The sequence below is a fragment of the Cucumis melo genome, chromosome 9, assembly GCF_025177605.1.
Source record: "Cucumis melo cultivar AY chromosome 9, USDA_Cmelo_AY_1.0, whole genome shotgun sequence".
Taxonomy (NCBI): Eukaryota; Viridiplantae; Streptophyta; class Magnoliopsida; order Cucurbitales; family Cucurbitaceae; genus Cucumis; species Cucumis melo.
The window spans coordinates 24707185-24729435 of NC_066865.1; the positions used below are offsets into that span (position 1 = coordinate 24707185).

At 30.8% G+C, this 22251-nt stretch overlaps 3 protein-coding genes across 6 annotated transcripts; all 3 read left to right on the top strand.

Moving 5' to 3' along the window:
* On the top strand, positions 1-1614 carry LOC103482919 (heavy metal-associated isoprenylated plant protein 39-like). Its single transcript, XM_008439312.3, has 3 exons — positions 1-305; positions 415-490; positions 1033-1614. Exons 1-3 carry the CDS (start codon positions 300-302, stop codon positions 1371-1373), a joined length of 423 nt encoding a protein of 140 aa, XP_008437534.1. The 5' UTR covers positions 1-299; the 3' UTR covers positions 1374-1614.
* Positions 1615-5606: 3992 nt separating this feature from the next.
* Positions 5607-11490, top strand: LOC103482920 (uncharacterized). Of its 4 annotated transcripts, none has more exons than XR_536520.3 (10): positions 5624-6220; positions 7749-7843; positions 8010-8089; positions 8230-8271; positions 8417-8544; positions 8876-9056; positions 9530-9708; positions 9811-10394; positions 10724-10787; positions 11052-11490. XR_536520.3 is itself a non-coding variant. In XM_008439313.3 (8 exons), the coding sequence occupies exons 1-8, from the start codon at positions 5769-5771 to the stop codon at positions 10319-10321; spliced, it is 1668 nt and encodes a 555-aa protein (XP_008437535.1). In that variant the 5' UTR covers positions 5607-5768; the 3' UTR covers positions 10322-10634. The 4 variants fall into 4 exon arrangements, 1 of the variants encoding a protein (XP_008437535.1); XR_536519.3 differs by having other exon boundaries at positions 11062-11490; XR_536518.3 differs by having other exon boundaries at positions 10724-11490.
* A 6929-nt stretch (positions 11491-18419) lies between these two features.
* On the top strand, positions 18420-20090 carry LOC103482922 (probable WRKY transcription factor 27). The gene is made up of 3 exons (XM_051089950.1): positions 18420-19038; positions 19258-19367; positions 19518-20090. The coding sequence occupies exons 1-3, from the start codon at positions 18553-18555 to the stop codon at positions 19963-19965; spliced, it is 1044 nt and encodes a 347-aa protein (XP_050945907.1). The 5' UTR covers positions 18420-18552; the 3' UTR covers positions 19966-20090.
* The last annotated feature ends 2161 nt before the right edge of the window (positions 20091-22251 follow it).

Sequence of the window (22251 nt, forward strand, 5' to 3'; positions counted from 1 at the left end):
TCAACACACTCTTTGTTTATTATCAATGACGACTGATTATTCCAAGAAAATTCCTGTTTTTTGAACCCTTCTCTTTTTCTCTGCTTTGCTCATTTCCTTGACTCTTCATCGCACGACCTTTCGTCATGACTTCGTCGTCACTTTCCTCTATGTCTCTTTTCTTTTTCCCACTATAAATTTGGTTCATTCTTCAGTCTTTTCTTTTCAATTCCAAAACATTTCATCATTTTTTTTCTTTCCATTCTCTAAATTTTCTCAAACTTCCTCTTTGATTCTCGGTTTTAATCTCTCAAGCAATTATGAAGGTGCTTACGACATGTCGAGTTCTTTCTCTTTCGTGGATTTGATTGGTTCTTGTTGTTTTTCCCTTTCTGGGTTTTGTTTTTCTAATAATTTTGTTTGGTTTTTCTGCAGAAAGTTATCGTGAAATTGGATGTTTCTGATGAAAAATCTAAGCAAAAAGCTATGAGTGTTGTGTCTAGCCTATCAGGTATTCAATTTTATTCTTGTTTTGATTTCTTATCCTCTCTGTTTCGTTTGGCTTCTGAGAAAACAAAGGAATTGAAAATATATCATTTCAATTTTTTGGCCAAATAAAGTTTTTATGTGTTGATTCATTGAAAGAACTCAAACACTTTATGACTCGAAATACAAAATCAACCCCATCATCTCTGTCAATGGACTCTCTTTCTCCGTTCTGTTTTTCTCCAAATCAATAGAAATTTGTTCTTCTTCCTTTTCTTTTCATGGAAACTATAAAAAATCCATTATTTCACAAGCAAAACTAAAACCCATGTCTCAAAATCATCTATTTCACTCTATTTGTCTTCTGTTTGGCTTTTGAGAACCAAAAGAAAAGTTTTTTTCTTCAAACCAATTCCAGTTTTCTTTCTTCTTCTTCCTTTTTCATATAAAATAAAAAGAACCCATTACTTTACAAGATAAACAAAAACAAACCCATATCTCAAAATCACTAATCTTTCTCTCAGTGTGATGATCTGTTTGGCTAAGAAAATCTGTTCTTCATTGCAGGAGTGAACTCAATCTCAATGGACATGAAAGAGAAGAAGCTGACAGTAACAGGAGACGTAGATCCAGTAGTGATTGTAAGCAAATTAAGGAAAATTTGTCATACAACAATAGTTTCCGTTGGACCAGAGAAAGAAGAGAAGAAACCAGAACCAAAGAAAGATGAACCAAAGAAGGAAGATCCAAAAAAAGTAGCTGAGGAAAAGAAGAAAGAAGAACAAAGACTTGCAGAGTTCATCAAAGCTTGTCAAGCTTATAATCTCTATAACAATCCACCACCAGTTTTCTACCCTCCTAGAAGCATTAGCATTGAAGAAGATCCAAATGGTTGTGTTATTTGTTAAAATCTCCCTCACACTCTCTTCATAAAACAGTCCATTTCAAAAGGGTAATGATGAGTTTGGAGGAAGTTTCATTCCTTTGCAAAGTTCTAAACCTAAGTTGAAATTTCACCCTCTTTCCCTCTTTCATATTGTGTGATTTCATGTACCAATCCCTCCCCCCTCCCCCCCTTTTTTATGTATGGAAGATTGCAATTTGCTTCCTTCCAAACATGTAGCGAATAAAGGATACATATTCCCTCGATTTAAACCTTCATCGATGTGAATGATTTCACATATTTAAAGATTTCATATCGATATAAGAGAGAAGTGAAAACCAAACGAAAACAAGAAGTATTTGTTTACTAATTTCGAATTAAGATCACTTTAGTATTTTTCACTAATTTGGTAAGGTAACGATAAAAAGAGTACTTATTAACTGTTTTGTTTTAATGGAATAATACTAAAAATCAATCAATGCAATGAACATATAATAACTTATCTTTTAAGTCTTATATTGAGTTGACTTTGAACAAGTTCCTTGTAATGTGCCATACATTATATATATATATATATCAAAAGGTTAATCTTTAGAACGGACAAAACAAATTAATTTTTAAAAAAGAGACATTATAGTTAGTTTTAATTTTAAGAATTTATTAAAAAATCGAACACAAGTTCAATCGATATACAAATTAGATTATACTATATTTAGCCGGCATATAATCAAATTAAAACTAACTCTTTTATATATATATATATATATTATAGTTGTTTAGACGTCACTTTCCTTTTCTCGTCCTTTTTAGTACACCAAATAAATGAAATACTAAAAAAAATATGAACTTTCAATCTCGAAGAATAACTACGAGTTTTTATTAATAATAAGTGATATGAAACTAGAAAGAAAATTAATTTAGGTCAAAATTACCAATTTTGTCCCATAGTTTTTGCTTGAATCCCATTTTGCTTTTTGGTCCTCAAAATTGAGTATTTGTTTTTTCCCCCATAGTTTCTTATGGATTTTTGTGTTTTAAAATTTCAAATATTAGCATATAGTTTTTTTTTTTTTACATTAAAATTCCGAAAATGCCCTTAGTAATAATAGATCAAATTTCCTTAATTAATTAAAACTTTAATAGGTTTTGAATGTGATAGGGAGAGATAGAGGGAGAGAGAGAGCAATATTCAAAATAAAGTAGGAGTGATTGGTTTAGCTAATTTGTTTATTAGTAATTTTAGTAAAAAGAAATATACAAAGTTTGATATAAATTAATTGGTTCAAACCTAATTATATTTTACTTCAACAAACAAAAAACTATCAAAATAATTAACTTTGACCTAATTAAGAAATGAAACCCTAATTCAAGAGTATTTTTCATATAACACTTTTGGTAATTAAAAATGATTATGAAATGGAATAATTTTTGGGGTACAAAGACACATTGATATATGTAAGGAAGTGACATTAAATATAAGGCTAAACTTTAGATGATCTCATTTTCCATAATGAAATGGACATCAGATGTATCCAAAACATGCCGTCTTCAACTCACCAATTCTCTTTTTGTCCATATATATACATATATAATTGAAAATTTAGAATCTCATTAACCCTAAAAACAAATTTTTATATAAATAAATTTACATAATTCTTCTAAGAACTAATTATACACATTCAATCACTAAACTTTTCATCAAACTTATTTTTGGATACATTCTCTAATTCAACAAAGTAGAAGGAAAGGTCAACCTAAATTTAATAATTTAGATTTCAATGTTAATTAAACAAATTATAAGAATTTATTATTACTTAATTCGAACTCCGAACAATCTCAAACATGTTAAAATGGTTAATTTCGACAATTGTGTTATATATTTGCCCAATCACACCATTGTTCTAATTAAGAAAAGTAAATTACAAACTAATTTATTTTGAAAAAAAATGAATTTATATTAATTAATTCGACTACGGTGAACGAGGCGGAATATTTTGAATCTTTAATTTCTTAATAAGGGTATATAGTTTAGACAGTGGTTAAACTATTTTTTTTTGACAAACATGTATGCTTTAAATCAACTGGAATTTACCCATAAAGTGAGCAATCAAATATCCATTCTAAATAAGTAATTTTGCAATATTAATTTGATGAAGATGACATTTAGAAAAGGTTTGTTAACAATGATATTAATATATGGTATTGAGTGGTAGCCAGCCCATCCTTTCCATATATATATATATATATATATATATATATATATATATATATATATATATATATATATATCTTTTTATGCTTTAACTTAATCTTTTTGGTGGTATTATTATTATATAAGTATTACTCTATTGAATATCTTTTTTTTTTCTTTTTAAATAAATATTATTTCACAAATGAGAGGATAATTCAAAACCCAATATTTTGTTTTATAGTAATTTAAATAAAAGAAATAGTAAAACAAAGAAATGTATAAACATTTTGTTTGGTGGACTAAGCATATTTTTTTGGAATAGGTAGAAAAAAATATCTAATATTGCTATCATAATTAATTACGAGAAAAAAAAAATACTTGAAGACAAGAAGTTCTAAGTTGTTTTAAAAGAATCTTAAAAAAAAAGGTTTAAATTGGACACGTGGAAAATTTAAATGGAGAGAAAATAAATTAAGATTATTATCTTTTAAAAGAAGGGTTTACATTTTCTTTATATTTTTGATATGAAATAAATATCATTTGTTGAAAGAAAATTAGAAATGCTAATGTAATTATATATATAAAAAAAAAACCCTTCTCTTAACTCAACCTATGTATATATGATCGATATGAATAATTACCTCATTTTCAATTTGTTAACTATCTTTGGTGCAAGTGTGGATATGTGTGAAGCTATAGCTCGTACCATTTAAGGGAGCTTGAATCTCTCGAACGCAAACCCTAATGAACAATTATAAGTAAACTAAAATTAACATTTGTTAACCCTAATATGAACGCAAACCCTAATAAACAATCTCGTATCAAAATAAGATTAGAATTTGATTCAAAAGAGTAGTTGTCTATCATTTTGAGATTAAGTAAATTAATATATCTCTCAAGCATCAAACCTAATATACGTTTTCACTTAAAGCACGTATTATTTTTCGAATTGAAACTATGAACATACCTATATGGATTGTTTAGTAATTATTCATATAGAAAGAAGAATGAACAACTTTATTTTCTTTCTACTCTCAATTTTCATAACTTGAATAATGCCAATCGAGAAAACAAAATTTTTCGTCCATTACCAAAATATAAGAAACGCACATACTTACATAGATCTACATAGTTAATCCTTATAGAATGATACCACGACAAAAAATGTAAGCAAACTTCTTCCAAACGATTAGGGTTTAAACATCATCAAAGAAATTAAAAGGAAAAATAATGAAAACCTCGATCACCTCGTCGACCATAATTGAGCTATTAAAAAAAAAACAAAGATTTTCAATTTAAATTGACTTGAAATGACAAAGAGTTCTAAAATTTTCGTTCCTGAATTCTCCGACACTTGTTTCTTTTATTAATTTAGTCTTCTTTCTCTCGTCCAAAATACCAGAATGAGTACAACACACTTATCGAATCATACTCATTTTGAAATTTGAAATCCATATTCGATGATGGTTTAAATGATACAAAGATTGTCTAATTTGTACTAAGCTTAACTATAACTTCTATGCCTCGAAAAGTTTTACGTATGACACAAAATATACTTGGAGTCTTAAAATTAGTTTACAACTTTTAATTTTAGTTGTGGATCTTTTCTTCTCTTTTGAAAAATATTAATCTATATCCCAAAACTAAGCAGATCTTAAACTAATAACTATATCAATTAAAACTATAAGTTTTGAATTTGTGTCAATTAATCTCCAAACTAATAATTATCAATTTAAACCGTGTATTAATCAAAAGTCTAAATTGATACAATCATGTAAATTCGAGGTTTAATTGATATGTTTAAAAAAATTCAAGATCTAAATCGATACAAATACCATAATTTATATAATATAAATTGTTATACTGTATCTAATTAATTATTATCTTTCATTTGAAAGCATTGGTGATGAGAAGCACATCAATCACCACAAGAATTTACATGAACTGTGTTATAAGTAATGTTACATGTGGGTTTGATTCCTACTCAAACTTAAGTTATAGTAATGTTATGGGAAAAAGAAAAATAGCATATGGTTAGATATGATATGATATAACATTGTATAATATGAATTGGTTGGTTATGGTTTGAATGAAATTCATTTTGTTTTTCACATAATCCTCATCCCCTTTTTCTTCTTCTTCTTCTTCCCTCAATCTCTATCTCCTTCTCTGCCTAAGTTAAAAATGCAAAGAGTCTGACTCGCATCACAAGGAATTTGTCAAGCTTTCATGGCTTTTCAGATTGAACCTTCTAGTGAACCCCACGAACAAAACCCACTTAATTTCATTACCCATTTCTTCCATTCTTCTACCTCCAATTTCTCAACCCTTTTCGCCAATCCTCAATCCATTCCTCCATTTTCCCTCCAATCCTCTTCTTCTAAGCTATGTATTCCAGTCGCATTCCCGCCCTCCCCAAAACCCCCTTTTCTTTCCCATTCAGGCTTTCACTCAATTCATTATGACCTCGATTCCTCCAAATCCGCGGCTGTAAAGGGTTTGTCGTCGTCGCCCGACTTTGACTCTGGTTTTCCGACGACGCTCAGGATTTCAGGCCTTAATTCCGATGGAAAAGCTGGCGGCCCAGCGTTTGTTGGCCAGGTCTTCAGTATGTGCGACCTTTCTGGGGCTGGTCTAATGGCCGTCACGCCTAATAATAACATTCCTTTCGTTTCTAAGAGGTTCCCCTCCTATCTCTTGTATTTAAGATTGACTCTGTTATTATTATTAGCTTGATTGAAGAGGGTAACTACTGATTTTGCTAATGGGCAGCCAATCATGGCTGTCTAGACTGTAAATTATATAGATTATATTATACGAGAAGAGAAGTACTGCTCAGGGTTTTAGTTTATGAATATGTGATTGGGGGGGAATGTTTATGTGATTCATGTTTGAGTAGCTTAAGTATGGATGAAAAAACTTTACTTTGATTAAGTAACAATGAAAGAATACGCACTGGCATAAAAAAATGAAAATCCCACACAATGGAACCAAACTACAAGTAAGGGCCCGAATCAAGAGAAATAAGGTGAAATGGATAACAACGAAAGAGCTTAGCAACTGAGGTCAGGGAGATTTAAAGAATCTAATAAAGGATTAAACATTGCTATAAGAACTCTCACGCCCTCTAAAGGTTTTCCTTACCCGAAACTCTTACAAAATAACACATGCCTTAGTCTGCCACAAAAAAAACCCTTTATCACAAAGGGGGATGGAGAATAAGCTCCTCAATCGTCTCCCCACAACTCTGAGAGTTGACAAAACTAAAACGAAACATCTCAAAGTAATCGCGCCAGGTTGCATGAGCGAAATCACCGCTCACTTCATTGATCTATGCGTACTGCATCGTTATGGAGAACTGCAGCTTCCTTTTGGAGAAATGGTGTTAAAAGGAGCATCTTTTGAATGATGTAGTGAGGGTTAAGAGTTAATACCATACTACTATGTACTAGTTTTTACAAAAAGAATTTAACGTTCTATCATTTATGGATACCTTGAGAAGACTGGAGCTAAAAAATAAGACGTTTTCTCCTCCTTGCCGCCATAATCAGTTAAATAAACTTGAATTTTCATCTTCTTCTTTCATCCATTGGAGCTTGCATATTTGTTATCCGTAACCTTCTGTAATTTGTTATCTCAAAAGTTCACCTTTGAGATTTCTTACAAAGCAGCTACTTGTTTTTACCATATTTTGATTGCATAACTCCAAACTTTTTGAGAATGGAACGAGACCTACCCACCCATAACGGCAGTCTTGCTCCAGAAAATTATGACATAGAAGAATATGTGAAAGCCATGAACTGAAAAAACTAAATGTAGGACCCCATAAAAAGTTTCCAGACTCCAACAGAAGCTACGCTTTCTTTTTTCAACAAAATTATTACCCACAATTTGGGGGTCGTGTGGCATGCTGGTTCTGTTTGAGTGAAGCTGGCTTATTATGTGTTGCGCACAATTTATACCAACCCAATATCCAATATCACCGTGGCAGTATTTTCATTACCAGCTAGGCATGTTGTGATGTTGGTTTAATCTTTCGTTGGATTTCCACTTTCACTAAATTAATTTTAGTCGCTGAAATTGAAAGAAAGAATAGTTGCAGTCTTTCTTCTTTCTATTAAGTAGTAGTACTGTTCTGAGCGAAGTATCCTTTCAAAATTCCTTCTCTTTTAAAAATTCCTTCTCTTATTTGTGATTTCATTCTTTTAGAACTCAAGAGTGGCTTAAGAAGATGTTCTCAACCATTACTAAGAGTAAAAGAAATGGCCCCATATTCCGCTTCTTTACCGATTTAGGTGATGCAGGTATTGACTCCTTGCTTCTCTTTGTCTTCGTTCCTTTGGCCGTAATTATGTGATTTATGTACTTCTGGACTTTCAAATGCATTTGGAGCATAGCATCTTTATCAAGTTTGTCATTGTTTTTTACCTTTTAGTATCTTAATATTGACTTCTCAATTTTGCTTCTTAGTTACATATGTTAAGCGACTAAATATTCCAAGTGCTGTGGTGGGGGTATGTCGTCTTGATTTAGCGTACGAGCATTTCAAGGTACATCTAATATTGGTGGGCCAATTCTAATTGTTGGTAGTACTATATTTTCCAAAATCTTCTGAAGACTTGCACTTGCTTCCTTGTTTCTGGGCATTGTCTTCCATGTTCTAACTTCTAAAGTTACTTGTAACTTGCAGGAAAAACCTGATCTATTTCAGTTCATTCCGAATGAGAAACAAGTAGGATTTTTCTTGTCTGAAGCAATAAAATTTCATTAATACAAAAAATATTAAAAGATATTGTGAGCATCAAGCATGCTAATCAGCTAGAACATCATGATAGTCACTCATGCCATTGGCCCTTGAATGCTTTTCTAATATGTAGGTTCAAGCAGCAAACAAGCTTCTTAAAGGCCTACCTCAAAATGGTGGAAGCAAAAAGATTGATGGCGTTCCTGTGTTCAGTGCTCAGAACTTGGATATTGCAATAGCAACCACTGATGGGGTAAAGTGGTATGTCATCTTCTCTTTCTATTTTCTTTTAAATTTTTAGTTTTTACAGGAACCAGCTATTTCTCATGTTAGTTATCCAGTTTTTGCCACTTTGAGTAAGTACATTGTTGTTGTTGTGAAGTGCGATCCTTGACATATCAAATCATAAGTTCATAGTGTCTTCAAGAATCAAAAGGCATTCTTTTTATACTTGTGACTGTTAGAATGGCTATTCTTAGTTACTAATTTCTTTATCTATTAGCTCAGTAATTTTATGAACTTGTGATAATTTCGTTATTTTGAAGTTTTTCTCTGCATATTTTATCTTCAGTATTTTCATTTTGTTATTCAGGTACACTCCTTATTTTTTTGATAAAAACATGCTCGATAAGGTTCTTGAAGAATCTGTTGATCAGCATTTTCATGGTTTGATCCAAACTCGGCGTTTGCAGCGCCGGAGGGAGATAGTTGATGATAATGCAGCAGCAGAAGTTCTTGAAGAGATGGGCGATAGTTTGTTGGAGCCTCCAGAGGTATGATGGTTAGATAGTGTTCGTGTAGTTTCTTTCCCTATGTTTGTGATTATAGCCTCACACCTCCCATTGCAAGTTGGGATTGTTTTTTGTAACTCTTGGGGCCTACTTTTCCCTCATTTGATATCATACATCACTGAAACGTTGTATCATGTTTCTCACCGTTTCTCGGTGAGAAACGTCGTATACATGTTTCTCGGTGATTACAAAATAATTTAGGGTGGGGCGGAAGTGCAATCCACCAAGAAACTGTACGTATCTCACTAATATAAAAGGGACCAAAAGGTAATAACTTATCTTATAAAATATTTTAAAGGGAGGGGTTTTGGTAACTCGTTTGGCTTTTTAGCAGGATAGTGGCTTATTCTCCTACTTTTTGTTCACTCTGAGTTCTCTGAAAAACTATTATCCTGGGATTGACTATTGAGCAGAGTGCACCTACATATGTCGTCTCACATATTCTTTCTTAGTAGGTTCAAGAAGTGATGGATGAGATGGGCAATCCTGGAATACCCTTGAGTGTCATCTCCAAGGTTGCTGAAATGCAGCTCCTTTATACCGTTGATAAAGTAATTCTTGGAAATAGATGGTTGCGTAAAGCTGTTGGTATTCAACCCAAATTCCCTTACATGGTCGACTCATTTGAGAGAAGGTATGTGTTCGGGTTTTCCCAATTATTACATCTTCAATACTTGGTGTATCAACCAAACAATTTAACTAACAGCTTTGATGCAATTTACTTTCTTTGTTTCAGGAGTGCAGCTTCTCTCCTAAGAATCCAAGAGTCTGCTAGTGGTCTTACCAACTCTGAATCAGTGAAGGAAACCAAAGAACTTCAGTGTAATAGTTCATCACCTCTCAACACTCAAGATAATAATAGGGAAGCCAATCAAGAACCTAAGCAGCATTCCTTCAATCCTTTTAGAAACTGGTTCGGTCATCTATGGTCAAAACAACGCCAAAGGGATGACTTCTCTAAGGAACGTACAAAACAAAATGTGCAGCCAAGTCCTTTTCTCCCCAAAATAACAATGGTGGGCATATCTACTGGTGAGTCAGCGCACACAAGCAAAGCCAATTTAAAGAAGAAAATGGAAGATTTGACTAGAGAACTAGAACATATAGATCAGGCAAATGCTGCTAGTCATAACGAGTACGAGTTCAACAATGAAGAAAGGGATCCATTATTTGTTGCAAATGTCAGTCATTTCTCCTCGGGCTTGTCAAAGGCAGGATCGGCACGGTGGGTTCGAGGAAATGATTAAAGGACCTTTCTAATGTGATAAAGCCGAACTACTCTTTTTAACAACTCCAGTTTTCCCAGATGCTGAGAGCAGGGTATGAAGTTATGGCATATTTCCCTTACTGGGTGTAGTTTCTTTTTCAATTTGCCAAATGTAAAATCAACCTGACATTCATATGCCTGTGTATGGTAGTTGCTTAGATAGATTGAAAATGTGGTATATGTGTGCTGTATCAACAGAATGAAAAGCAAAAGAGGTAGAAGGAAAAAATCTCTCTTGTTATTCTTTTCAGACAATTTTGAACAATAATGAAATGGAGTTTTGGGTTTCAAAAGAGAGGAGCTTTAACTATTGCATTGCTTTTCATGATCTTCAATAAGTCATAGGATGAGTTGAGTCTCTGACAGATCAAATTGATTCTAGATATCAACAATCATCATAACAGAAGCAAGCAGAGAGAGAGAGAGACAGGCTGGGGCTGCTGCTTGTAAGTATAACAAATCTATTTTTTGTCTACACTTGCTTCTTTTTTCTCTTAACTTACATGGCTCTAGAATCGCAATGATTGTATGTTCAATTTCAGTGGTCTGTCTATTCATGTGGAATTGGAACTGTTATGTTATAGCTTCTTTCTTTAGATAATGGATTTGAAAGAATCTATACTAAAGATTAAGAGGGATATTGCTTCCTTTTTGTGGCCAAGCATTTACTGAAATTGCTATGTACATGAGTTATGATGGGTTTGTTCTAGTTTTGGTCAGAAATTGATGGTGTTGGATGCAGCAAAGAAACAAAAATTACCATATTCAAGGGGGAGAGCAAAAGGCAAAGCAATGATGGGTTAAAGAATGAGGTATGGTATTGATAGTGGGTTTGCTTTGTGGTTTTAATGCCTTTCATGCCTTTCTTCCATAGTGTTTTGCACTTCCTTCCACATTATGAAGTGTTAATATTGACACATTAGCCCCTCCTAGAAAAAGATATTGCCATCATTGTATTAGGATCTTATAGTGTCTTTTCTTTCTTTTTTTCTTTTTCTTTTTTAAATATAAATGGATTTATGTCATGAGTCAGATTAGAAGTACTTTTTGTTATGAACTTAAGAAAGTTCATGGGATAGGTTGAGTTGGACTAAGTGACCCAATTTTTGTAAATTTAATTTTTATTGAGTTAAGCTTTATCCAATACTATCTACATGAACATAGATTGATTCGAGTTATTTAAAAAAAAAAATGATAGAAAAAAATAATGGATTTATTAGTACCAACAAATTAATCTCCATGTTCGTAATTCGAGAAGTGAACCAAACCCATTCCATTAATAATGGTGTAATTTATTTTTTTTACATATTTTCAACCTTAAAGTGCCTTCTTACTTATTCCACCTAAGTAGAAAGTGGACATTTATTTTAAAAATGCCATTTTGGGATATTTATTACGTATATTTAAATCAACAAACTTTTGATGGGAACATTATGGTGAATTACTAAAAGAACAGTTTAAAAGAGTACATTAAGACATCAAAATAACATATTCATTAAGAGCTTATAGTTTCCTTTTTTCTTTCCTTTTTTGTTTGTTTGTCAATCTTGTGGGGTTGGAAATTGGTAATGGGTTGACTAATTCTTTCCTACCAAGGGCACTAGTTTGACTTATTTTAAACTCAAATAATAATAACTAAACTAAATGTGATTAGAAGTTTGACATAATTTTGAATGATACTTATGCAACACAACTCAGTCAAATATATATGCAAAAAAAAAGTGGATGATAGTGGAATTCCAATTCCTAAAGAATTTGGTACTCTCTAGATAATACATCACTTCCAATCCAATAATTATCGAAAATTCTAAAGATGATTTTGAAATGATTCATAGGTAGTTATACTAAATTAATCTTTCCTAAGCTCATACTATTACTAACTACATATCTATATAGTTGAGATTAGGTAGCACTAGTTAGGGTTTATGACTTCAATATCCAATTGCCATCTTAATTAATCCTCTCTTTTTAATTCTTACATTTAATTATAAACTTATTGAATGAAAATAATTAATTACTATATTTAATGTTGAATTAACTCTAAAATCTATTTATTATTTGTTTTTTTAATTAACTTCTTGTGTTAGTGCACACATTACTCTTTTAAAATGGAGTTAATATGAGTTGTTTGATGTACTAAATTTTGACTTAAAACGAAAATTTAAGGTTTGAAAGTCATTTCAAAATGTCTTTACTTTATTTTTTTTTTCTCTCGAATAGTCTTGGAAATGTATATATTTCAAAATTTAGATTATGAATGATGAATATATCTTATAAGAAAACAATAAGGTCATAAGTTCAATACTTAAACTAAAACTTAACCTAAAGTTTAATGGAATAATCTGTAGCTCTCTTTCATCTTTATTTTAATGGAAAAGTTGAAAATTTAAAATTCAAAAGGTGAAAAAGAAATGGAAAATTTGAAAATGGAAAGAAATTAAGTAAAACATAATTTATGAATAATAATAATAATAATAATAATAATATTGTAATTGTGTATATATCTCTGTGTAGAATTTAAAGAAATTGGAATCTCTTACAACAAACTCTTACAACATTGACCTCTAGAGGAGAAAATGACTCTACATTGCATTAATTGATAACAAGACAATGAAACATACCAAACACAAAACAATCCCAATAATATTAAATAAACAAATAAGAGGAAAAAAAATAAATAAATAATAATCAAAATGAAACATATTTGAATTCTGCCTTTTAATTCAAAAGTTTTTTCCATCGCCACAACAATTCTATATATATATTCTCACATTGTTTGAAATATCACACACACTGTTTTTGAAACCATAATATATATAACTTAGAATATTGAGTTTTCTTTCTAGCTAATAACTCTTTATTTATCGTTTATGAATGAGAGGAAAATGGTTCAAATATGGAACCATCAATGGTTAAACTCCCACCTTCCACCACGTAAACACAGACTAAAGACTATATCATAGCTTAAGCACATAGAGAACATCCATTATTGAGTCCATAAACCATCACCAATAAGCTAAGGGAATCAAAGGTTCAAATCCTATCATTGAACCAAACCCCACACAATTAGGTGTGCCTTACTAAAACATATGTGTATCGAGAAGACATCGTTTTTGGCATTTGAACACCGACTGACAAACTCCTCATTCAAAACTCAGCTTGTTCTATAGATGTATACTATCTTCAAAGTTCAAACCCTTAAAATCGAATTTGAGTATATACAAACTGCATTCATGAAACAAACATAACGTATGGGTATTCAGGTGAAATTTGAAATTAGGGGCAGCGTTAAAAGTGCAAAGCTTCCTCACATCAAACCCCCATTTATTCTTCTTCTTCTTCTTCTTCTTCTTCTTCTTCTTCTTTTTCTTCTTTTTCCTTTTTTATTTTTAGTACATTAAAAGAGCATCTTTTTCTTTAATTAAGAAGCCCATTTTTCACGGATCCAGATTCTCTTCCCTACCACACACACACATACACACATAGTAATTAATAACAACAACAACAACAACAATAATAATAATTTCCCTATCCTTTTCTTATTTCCTTTTTCTTTTTAAATATTACATCACTTGTGATATGAGAATTTTAACTAAATAGGCTTAGTTTTTTCTTAATAATCTACAATTAATTTAGAGAGGCATAATATTAGGAGAAGAAAATACGTTACCTTGTCGACAAAAGCAATTAGAAAGACGACGAAACATAAAATTCTCCTCAACAGTTCCCTTTTATGGAAATACAATGAACCAAACACTTCTTTGGATCTTTTTTTAAGGGATAATTACTAACTTTTTCCCCTTTTCTTTTTCTTCTTTCTTTTCAAATTTAATTTAATTCATTACTGAATTGCGAGGAAAAATAGTTAAATTATAGTTAACCAATCTTTACATTAATCATTAATTAGCTACCATTATTATGGGTAAATGAAAAGAAAAATACAGAACGAAGAAATACATTAATGGGTCCTTATCCATAATCCTAATTAAGGAAATAGAATCTAAATTACCCATAAAAGAATGTTAATATATATATTGACACGTGAAGTTACATCCAAGTTTTGCTCTTGATTTTTATATTCTAAGTTAAGAGATGATGTCACCAAACTTAATGGTTTAATTAGGGTTTGAATTATATCTTCAACTTACTTAATTAATAAAATGTTTCTTTAAATCTTTCGCAAATACTTTATAATATTTGATTAAAAGATTTAGAAATCCAAAATGTAATCATGTATAATAATAACTATATCTTTCCTAATAAACAGTCACATTAAAACTAAATTCATTTATTTTTTAGGTTTATATTTAATTATTTCATCATAGATTTTAGAATTTTAATAATAGATAAAAAAAAAATCTACAAGTTTTGGAAATTTTATACTATATGTATATGTATATATATATATATATATATTAAAACGTTTGAAATGATTTTTTTTCACTATTTAAAATATCACTTGAAAATTTTATTTCTTTAGCTCTTAAATTAGTCTACATATTTTGTGGAGGACATTAATTAATTTCTTCTATTAGTTTTGGATTTAGTAGAAAATAATGTTTCTACATGCAATGTTCATCCATTTATATGTGTGTATATGTGTGTGTATGTGTGTGTGTGTGTGTGTATAGACACACACATATATATACATGTAATTTACAAATTTTGTTTAATTGGATTACTTTTTATAAGTTATTAAACATCTATCTCTTTTAATTTACTTCCTACGTCACTATGAAGTTATAAGATTTTGTGAATTTATGACAGAAATCCACATGTTGAGTATCGCATGAGAAAGTGAATAGACTACTAAGTAGGGATGTTAATGTTATGACACTTTTTTCTTTTTTATCTTACAGATGCACTCAACAGATTTGGATTTATTCAACTGTGAGAAATTCCAATTTCAATAAACTTTTCTCACTTTTTAAAATTAAAAGTCAGTTGAGTATTCTGATTCACTGAATCAGATGAGTCATTTATTCATATAGATACACTTCAATCAATTTATGTAAAAAAGAAAAATATTGTTTTGTTTTTTGATTGTAATCTTTAAGTTTCAAAATGTTTGTTTCTATTTTCCTATAAATCTTGAATTTAGTTTCGATTCGGTTATAGGTTTCAAGATTTTACCCCTTTACTAGAATAAGATTGTATGAATTAACTTGAATAAAAAGAATCCAAACAAGATGAGAAATTGTAGTTAAAAAAAGCAAGATTGAAAAGAATTATTTGATTTGATGTGAGGATCAAAAGTTTTTTTATTCTTCATTTATATATGTAAATTGAATACATTTATATCACCACACATTCGAATAGATTATCAAAGTTAAACCATAGGGTTACTAACCAATTAATGTAAAAAGGATTAGGAGAACTAAAAGGTCTATTTTGGTATCCGGAATGCGACCAAAATTCCATATCGATTTATTGTTGGGGCCGTTGTCTTGTAAGATTTCACAATTGTTTGTTTATTGTGATTTTTACCCCTAAAATTTTAACAAAAAGCGACTCCTTAATCTTGGATTTTATTCCTCCTTAATACTTGAGATTTACATATTATATCTTACTTTAGTCATTGAATTAGTTAACAAAAAGATAACGAAATAATTGATCACATATAATTAAAGAGACTATTCGTTGACAACAAAAACGACAACTTTTCTTTAATATGACACACCTACCTTAATGTCAAACAACGACGTAACCAACATCACAACAATGATGATACAATGCTAACGTCAATAATTAATTCGATACACGTAAACAACCATTATAGCTAACTCAAAAACCATAGGAAAGAAAAAAAAAATCGAATTCTAACCTTAACCTTTCCTTAAAAACTCTAAAAAAAAATGTTTAGAACTAAATTGTGAAAGTTTAGAGACTAAATTTGTAAAATAAGAATTAAAAAAAGGAATAAGAGTTGTTGATTTAGGGGATTTTGTAAGAGTTAAATTAGGTTAACGCGTGAAGAACGATGGGATGATTTGTCAAAACAATCAAATAGAAAAAGGACACATAACCTTTCTTTAAAAAATAAAAAGAGTTTAGGAACTTAATTGTGGAAGTTTAGAGATTAGATTAGAATTAAAAAAAGGAATAAAAGTTGTTGGTTTAGGGGATTTTGTAAGAGTTAAATTAGGTTAACGCGTGAAGAACGACAGGATGATTTGTCAAATAATCAAATAGAAAAAAGACACATCACATTTTCTTTAAAAAGTAAAAAGAGTTTAGGAGGTTAATTGTGGAAGTTTAGAGAGTAGGTTTTGTAAAAGAAGGATTAAAAAACGGAATTAGAGAAGATAAATTAGAGAAAGTTATAAACCTAAAATTAGGGTAGCGCGTGAAGAACGACAGGGTGACCTGTCAAACATGCAATAGAAAAAGGACACATGTGTGGGAAAAGTGGAGTTCACGCGAAGAGGAAGCGGGTGGAGAGAAGAAAAGGGTATTTCTTCGGGTAATCCCTATAAACCTACGGACCAATCAAAACAAAGAGAATTGGAATCCGTTTTAGAGTCAAAAGTTTTACGTTCGTAACGCTCTCTCTCTCTCTCCCACAACAAAACAAAACAAACAAACACTCATTTCCCTCTCCCCTTTGCCACCTCCCCCTCCCTCCCTTTGTCCCCATTTGACATTTTTCATAAAGTCAAATTTTAAAAATACAAATTATTATTATTATTAATTCATTTTCCTCTCTTCTCTTTTTTTTCTTATGGAAATTATTGTTTTTATTTATTTTACTGAATTTGGTGAAAACTAAATACTAAATTCAAATGGGTTGTGGAGTGTTAGATGAAAAAATTAAAAATAAAAAAAAAAAAATAAGAAAGAGATTTTTAATACATATATTTTCTATTTTTCAAATAAGAGTAGTTTGTTTATATATAATTTTTAGGGTGGAGCCAAGAAGAATTTAATGAAATATATTTGCATGAATTAGGCTTTATCTCTTCACCACCATTTAAAATTTGACAATTATTTTCTTTTCAAACTGAAAAAACTTACTTCCCTTCTCTCTCTCTCTCTCTCTCTCTCTCTTTTTGAATATTCAGTGAGATTTTTTTTTTCTTTACATAAAATAATAGAGTTAGGGGAAGAGAAGGTTTGATTATAAATTCTATGTGATTTAGAAGACATTAAGTTCTGTGTTCTAAGGGCTTTGATTTGATTAGAACATCACGATAGAATAAGTGTGAGTCAACGTTGCATGTATTTATTTCTTTGAAATAGAAAGATATTTAAATGTGTTAACGACACGTTGTTGAAGTTAAGAAAAAGTTTAGAATTTTAGTTAGAAAATTTGAAACGTAACTTGTAAGTGTATATATGTTTTCAAATGACGAGAACGGTGTTTTTTTTTTCAATGATCGTTATTAATACTATTTTTGTTTTGGGTAATTTTTACTGCTTGTCGTATATATTAAAAGTTTAGATAAGAATCCAAAAAATAACTTTCGCTAGAAATAGCAACTAACAACAATTTGATTAATTAAAAAACAAAATGTTCATTAAATAAGTCATTAATTTTCTATCATTAGTATAGTATGGCACGTGATAATTACATCGAAGATTTTTAACTTTTGACAATTAAGTACCGACCTACCTTAGAACATAATAACACATACAAAAATTTCAACTCTAGAGTTAATTATAAAAATTAAAAATAATTAATTACCGAAAAATTACTCAAACAAATTATAGAGGAAATATACGAATTATAAATTATTAAGATTTAGATATATTTTCATAAACTAATTAACACTAATTCACTTTAATTTACTCTTTTCCCAATTTGCTGAACAAACCCTAGAGGATAAAGCAAAATGTCTAAGAGAAATAATACCAAATGTCAAAATTTTCAAAATTATAATTTTAATTTCTATTGAGGTAAAATTTTTTCTTTTTATTTTGTTTTTTTTATAATTTAAAATTTACGTATTTTTACATATATATATATATTTTTTAAAAAAAATTATGATTTTCTGTGTTTATAAATACATAATTAAGAATTAGTGAATTTCAAAAGTCAGTGCTCTTTCTCTTTCATTTCTTCTTCTCTCTCTCTAAACATTAAAAAGTCAGCGCCGTCCTTTCTGTCTCCAATTCTTCGCCCTCTTTTTTTACCAAATACCTAAAATTTTTGCTTTGGTTTTTTTTTTTTTTAATTTTTTTTTCATTTCGATTTGTGTATAAATTTCATCCATGGCTGCCGGAAACGACGATTGGGATCTTTCCGCCGTCGTCCGGAGTTGCAATTCAGCAGCTTCCGCTACAGACCCAACTTCCGCCGCCGCGGAATCCGCCTTGTCTTGTCTCGCTTCTTTAACATTCGACGACGATCCAGACGACGTTGCATTCTCCTTTTCCGACATCTTTCAACCCAAACAACCAAACGGCGGCTTCCATGAATTACACCAAGCCTTCGTCTCTTTTCTCCCTAACCCCTCCGCCACCGACACCACCACCACCACCACCACCACCGTCACCGCCGTACCCGTCTCCGAGCCCGAGATCCCTTACCCAACCCCCCCGAATCGCCATTTCCGTCAGGGAATCAAACCCATTCGCCCAAACCCACCTCCTGTGGCGCTGCAGCAGCACCCCCACCACCGGCAACCGCCGTTTTCGCCGGACCTCCCTAATTCGCCAATGACGCAATCTCTCATACCTAAATCGAGAAAAAGGCAAGTAATTATTTCATTAATTAAAATCTTCATTATTCTTAAATTTAAATGATTAAATTTCAATTTTATATTTACCCTCTTTATATCTTTCTAAATTTCAAAATTTTAAATAAATCTTTTGAAAGTTTGAAGACTAAATTAGTAATTTTAGATAGAATAAAATATTGGAAATAAAAATTGAAAGTTGTATTATATAATAAAATTATGTTTAAATTATAGAAAGAACCAACAAAAGAGAAGGGTATGCCATGTTACGGCAGATAACCTCTCAACGGACATGTGGGCTTGGCGTAAATATGGGCAAAAGCCCATTAAAGGATCTCCGTATCCAAGGTATCCCTTTTTGTTCTTCGTTTTCAGTAAGAAATTTGGCTTTGTTTATTTCTTAAAGTTTTCATTTTGTTTGTGATTTCTGTTTGTTTCTCGAGAAAATTCGCACTTACTCATCCCCCTCCATCATTTGAATTCATGTTACCATCACAGGAACTATTACCGTTGCAGCAGCTCAAAAGGGTGTGGAGCAAGAAAGCAAGTTGAACGCAGCAACGTCGATCCCGAAACTTTCATCATCACATACACCGGCGACCACTCTCATCCCCGTCCAACTCACCGTAATTCCCTCGCCGGAAGTTCCCGCAACAGGTCCTCCTCCTCCTCCTCCCGACACCCCACCCCGGGAGATTTCGATCCCTCGATGACCGCCTCCGCTCTCGTACCCTCTTCCTCTTCCCCTGCAGCTTCTCCCATCACACCGCTGAACGATTACGAGGGTCCAACCGGAGAGAAAGATGGAGAGATGTTTGAAGACATGCCGATTGATAGTGACGAGGAAGAGGACGATGAGGATATTCTGATTCCGAACTTGACGGTGAGAGATGAAATCTTTGTTGGGTTTGAGGAGGTTGGGAGGGGGAGGGGGAGGTCATCGTAACCCGATGGCGACCGCGACAGCGTCAAGGGTGTTGGAAGTGTAATAATACTTTTCTTCTTTGTTAGCGTTTTAGACATGTAATTAGTTTAAGTTCGGTCTTTTATAAATTTACAAGTGTTAATTAATTAGGCTTAGCTCTATTTTGAATGTTATAATTAAGTTAATCTCGTTTCAATATTAACTAAATCTAAACTAATTAGGAGGAACCAAACTATATATATACATAATTATAACATAAATAGTTCTATAATTTATTCCTTATTTAATTTAATTATAAGAAGTTAAATGTGGGATTTCCCAACCTAACATATACTTTATATATATATATATATCTATATATATAAAGTTTTTGTATGAGAAGAGACAAAAGAATCTTCTCTTTTGGCAATTTAGTATGTTGTGTAATTATAAATATTTACTTTTAAAAAAAAAAGAAAAAAGAAAAAACAAACTTTGAAATTTAAATATTATGAATTTGTGTCTCCAATTTTATCAATTTTTATATAAAAAAAGCATTATATTAATTAAACCGAACTAAACCAATTCATATATACTTTTACTTCATCCAAATTCAATATATATGCGAACTCTACGTTAAATGAAACTAATTGATTTCATCGTCCCTTAAAAATGTATATCTATTTCACATTCACTATAAATACATTAAAAAAAGAAAGTTAAAACTATAAATTATGCTTAATTTCTATTAACTCCCTTAGGTTAACACCTACCTAGTAAATGAACGCTAATTTGACATGTTTAATGAATATTACACACATAGGTAATTTGGACCTTAGTTTGAAATATGTTGAGTGAACTATAATAGCTGAATCGACACTTGGACCGTGTGTTAAGAAAATGGCAGTGAAAGTTCCTTTTAACATCTATTTTTAACACCTATATATTTTGCATGTTTTAAATGACTCCATCCATCAACAATCAACTCCAGCAAACGGTCAAAACTTCAAACTGTTTCTGAATGTCTCAAATATAGATTTTTCAACTTTACAAAACTCTTTTAGTTCATTTCTATTTTACACTTAAGACAGCTCCACAATATATGGATAATGATATTAATAACTCAATTATAGAAACCATTTGAGATAACTGAAAGTGGTTTGTGCAAAATAGAAATGAACTAAAAGGTTTTGTTTTGCAAATATGGAAAAATATAGGGAGAAGCAAAGTGGAAAGGAAATGTTGAGTGTGAGAGAGAGAGGATAGATGTCATTTAAAGAGAGTCTTAGAAACACAATCCAAAGATCCTCTTTTTTTTATGTTTGTTAACTAAAAGTCAAGTTTCTTTTTATAAATAATTTTCTCAATGTTTCTTCTTAATCTTGTTCTAATTTCCTAGATATTAGAGTTGGTCAAATATATAATATTTCAACTTGTATTAGATTAAAACATTGTCAGATTCAAGTTGTCAACTTGTATAATATCCATTTATAGATATATTAATTAGTGTTTAGTTGGGGAGTTTTATTTAAAGAGACAAAAAAAATTAATACAAAGTGATTTTAAAGTATATAGTAAAAAAGATTATTTGGAGAATGTAAGAGTAAATTTAATTACAATTTGCCGATAGAATTAATATGACATTCAAATTTAGATTTTTCCTATGTTGTAAAAGTTTAGTCTTTCACAACTTCACTTTATATCAATTAGTCTTTTTTACAACATGGAGATGGGAGGTTTAGACTCTAAGCAAGATTGAAAATCTGTTTTTAAGAACATTTCAAGGTTAGGAATGAGTTTTCATGTATCGTTCTTAATTTGATTTGAAGGATATTTTGTTTGGAGGTAAGTTAAGTATTGTAGTATTAAGTTTTAGTTTAAAATTTTTTACGTTTATTTATTCTCTCTCTTTTTGTTTTTTTTTTTTTCTTTTTTGTGAAATCTTTGACGAAGTTCTTTGTTAATCTTAAAAAATATATATATTTAGACTATGATATTGAGAACTTGGAAATTTGACTGTTTGATAACATTCATAATTTTGCTGTTTCTTTCTCTCTTTCTCTTAACATAAGAATTTGGTATGTGTTTTTGTTATTTTTTTTTTCTGAAACATTTGATGAATTGTCCATAAACTTTGAAAACCAATGAAATCATTTTGATTTTCTATTTTGAGTAATTCTAACCGAATGTGTTTTGAAATATACAGCTCAACAGATTCAAAAAATTGAGAGACAAAAATGATTCTTGAAAAGAAAGGTAGACTATCCAACAAATTCAAAAGTCTTATCTTAGTTGAAGAACTCTCTGTATATGTTCATTTTCATGATA

What these genes read in the sequence shown, in the direction of transcription:
- LOC103482919 (XM_008439312.3), top strand. An exon ending in TGTTGTGTCTAGCCTATCAG is followed by an intron (nt 491 to 1,032) that starts GTATTCAATTTT and finishes TCTTCATTGCAG; the next exon opens with GAGTGAACTCAATCTCAATG.
- LOC103482920 (XM_008439313.3), top strand. Translation starts at nt 5,769, where the DNA reads ATGGCTTTTCAGATTGAACCTTCTAGTGAACCCCACGAACAAAACCCA. An exon ending in ATTCCTTTCGTTTCTAAGAG is followed by an intron (nt 6,221 to 7,748) that starts GTTCCCCTCCTA and finishes TCATTCTTTTAG; the next exon opens with AACTCAAGAGTGGCTTAAGA. An exon ending in TAGCGTACGAGCATTTCAAG is followed by an intron (nt 8,090 to 8,229) that starts GTACATCTAATA and finishes TGTAACTTGCAG; the next exon opens with GAAAAACCTGATCTATTTCA.
- LOC103482922 (XM_051089950.1), top strand. Translation starts at nt 18,553, where the DNA reads ATGGCTGCCGGAAACGACGATTGGGATCTTTCCGCCGTCGTCCGGAGT. An exon ending in CTAAATCGAGAAAAAGGCAA is followed by an intron (nt 19,039 to 19,257) that starts GTAATTATTTCA and finishes AATTATAGAAAG; the next exon opens with AACCAACAAAAGAGAAGGGT. An exon ending in AAAGGATCTCCGTATCCAAG is followed by an intron (nt 19,368 to 19,517) that starts GTATCCCTTTTT and finishes TTACCATCACAG; the next exon opens with GAACTATTACCGTTGCAGCA.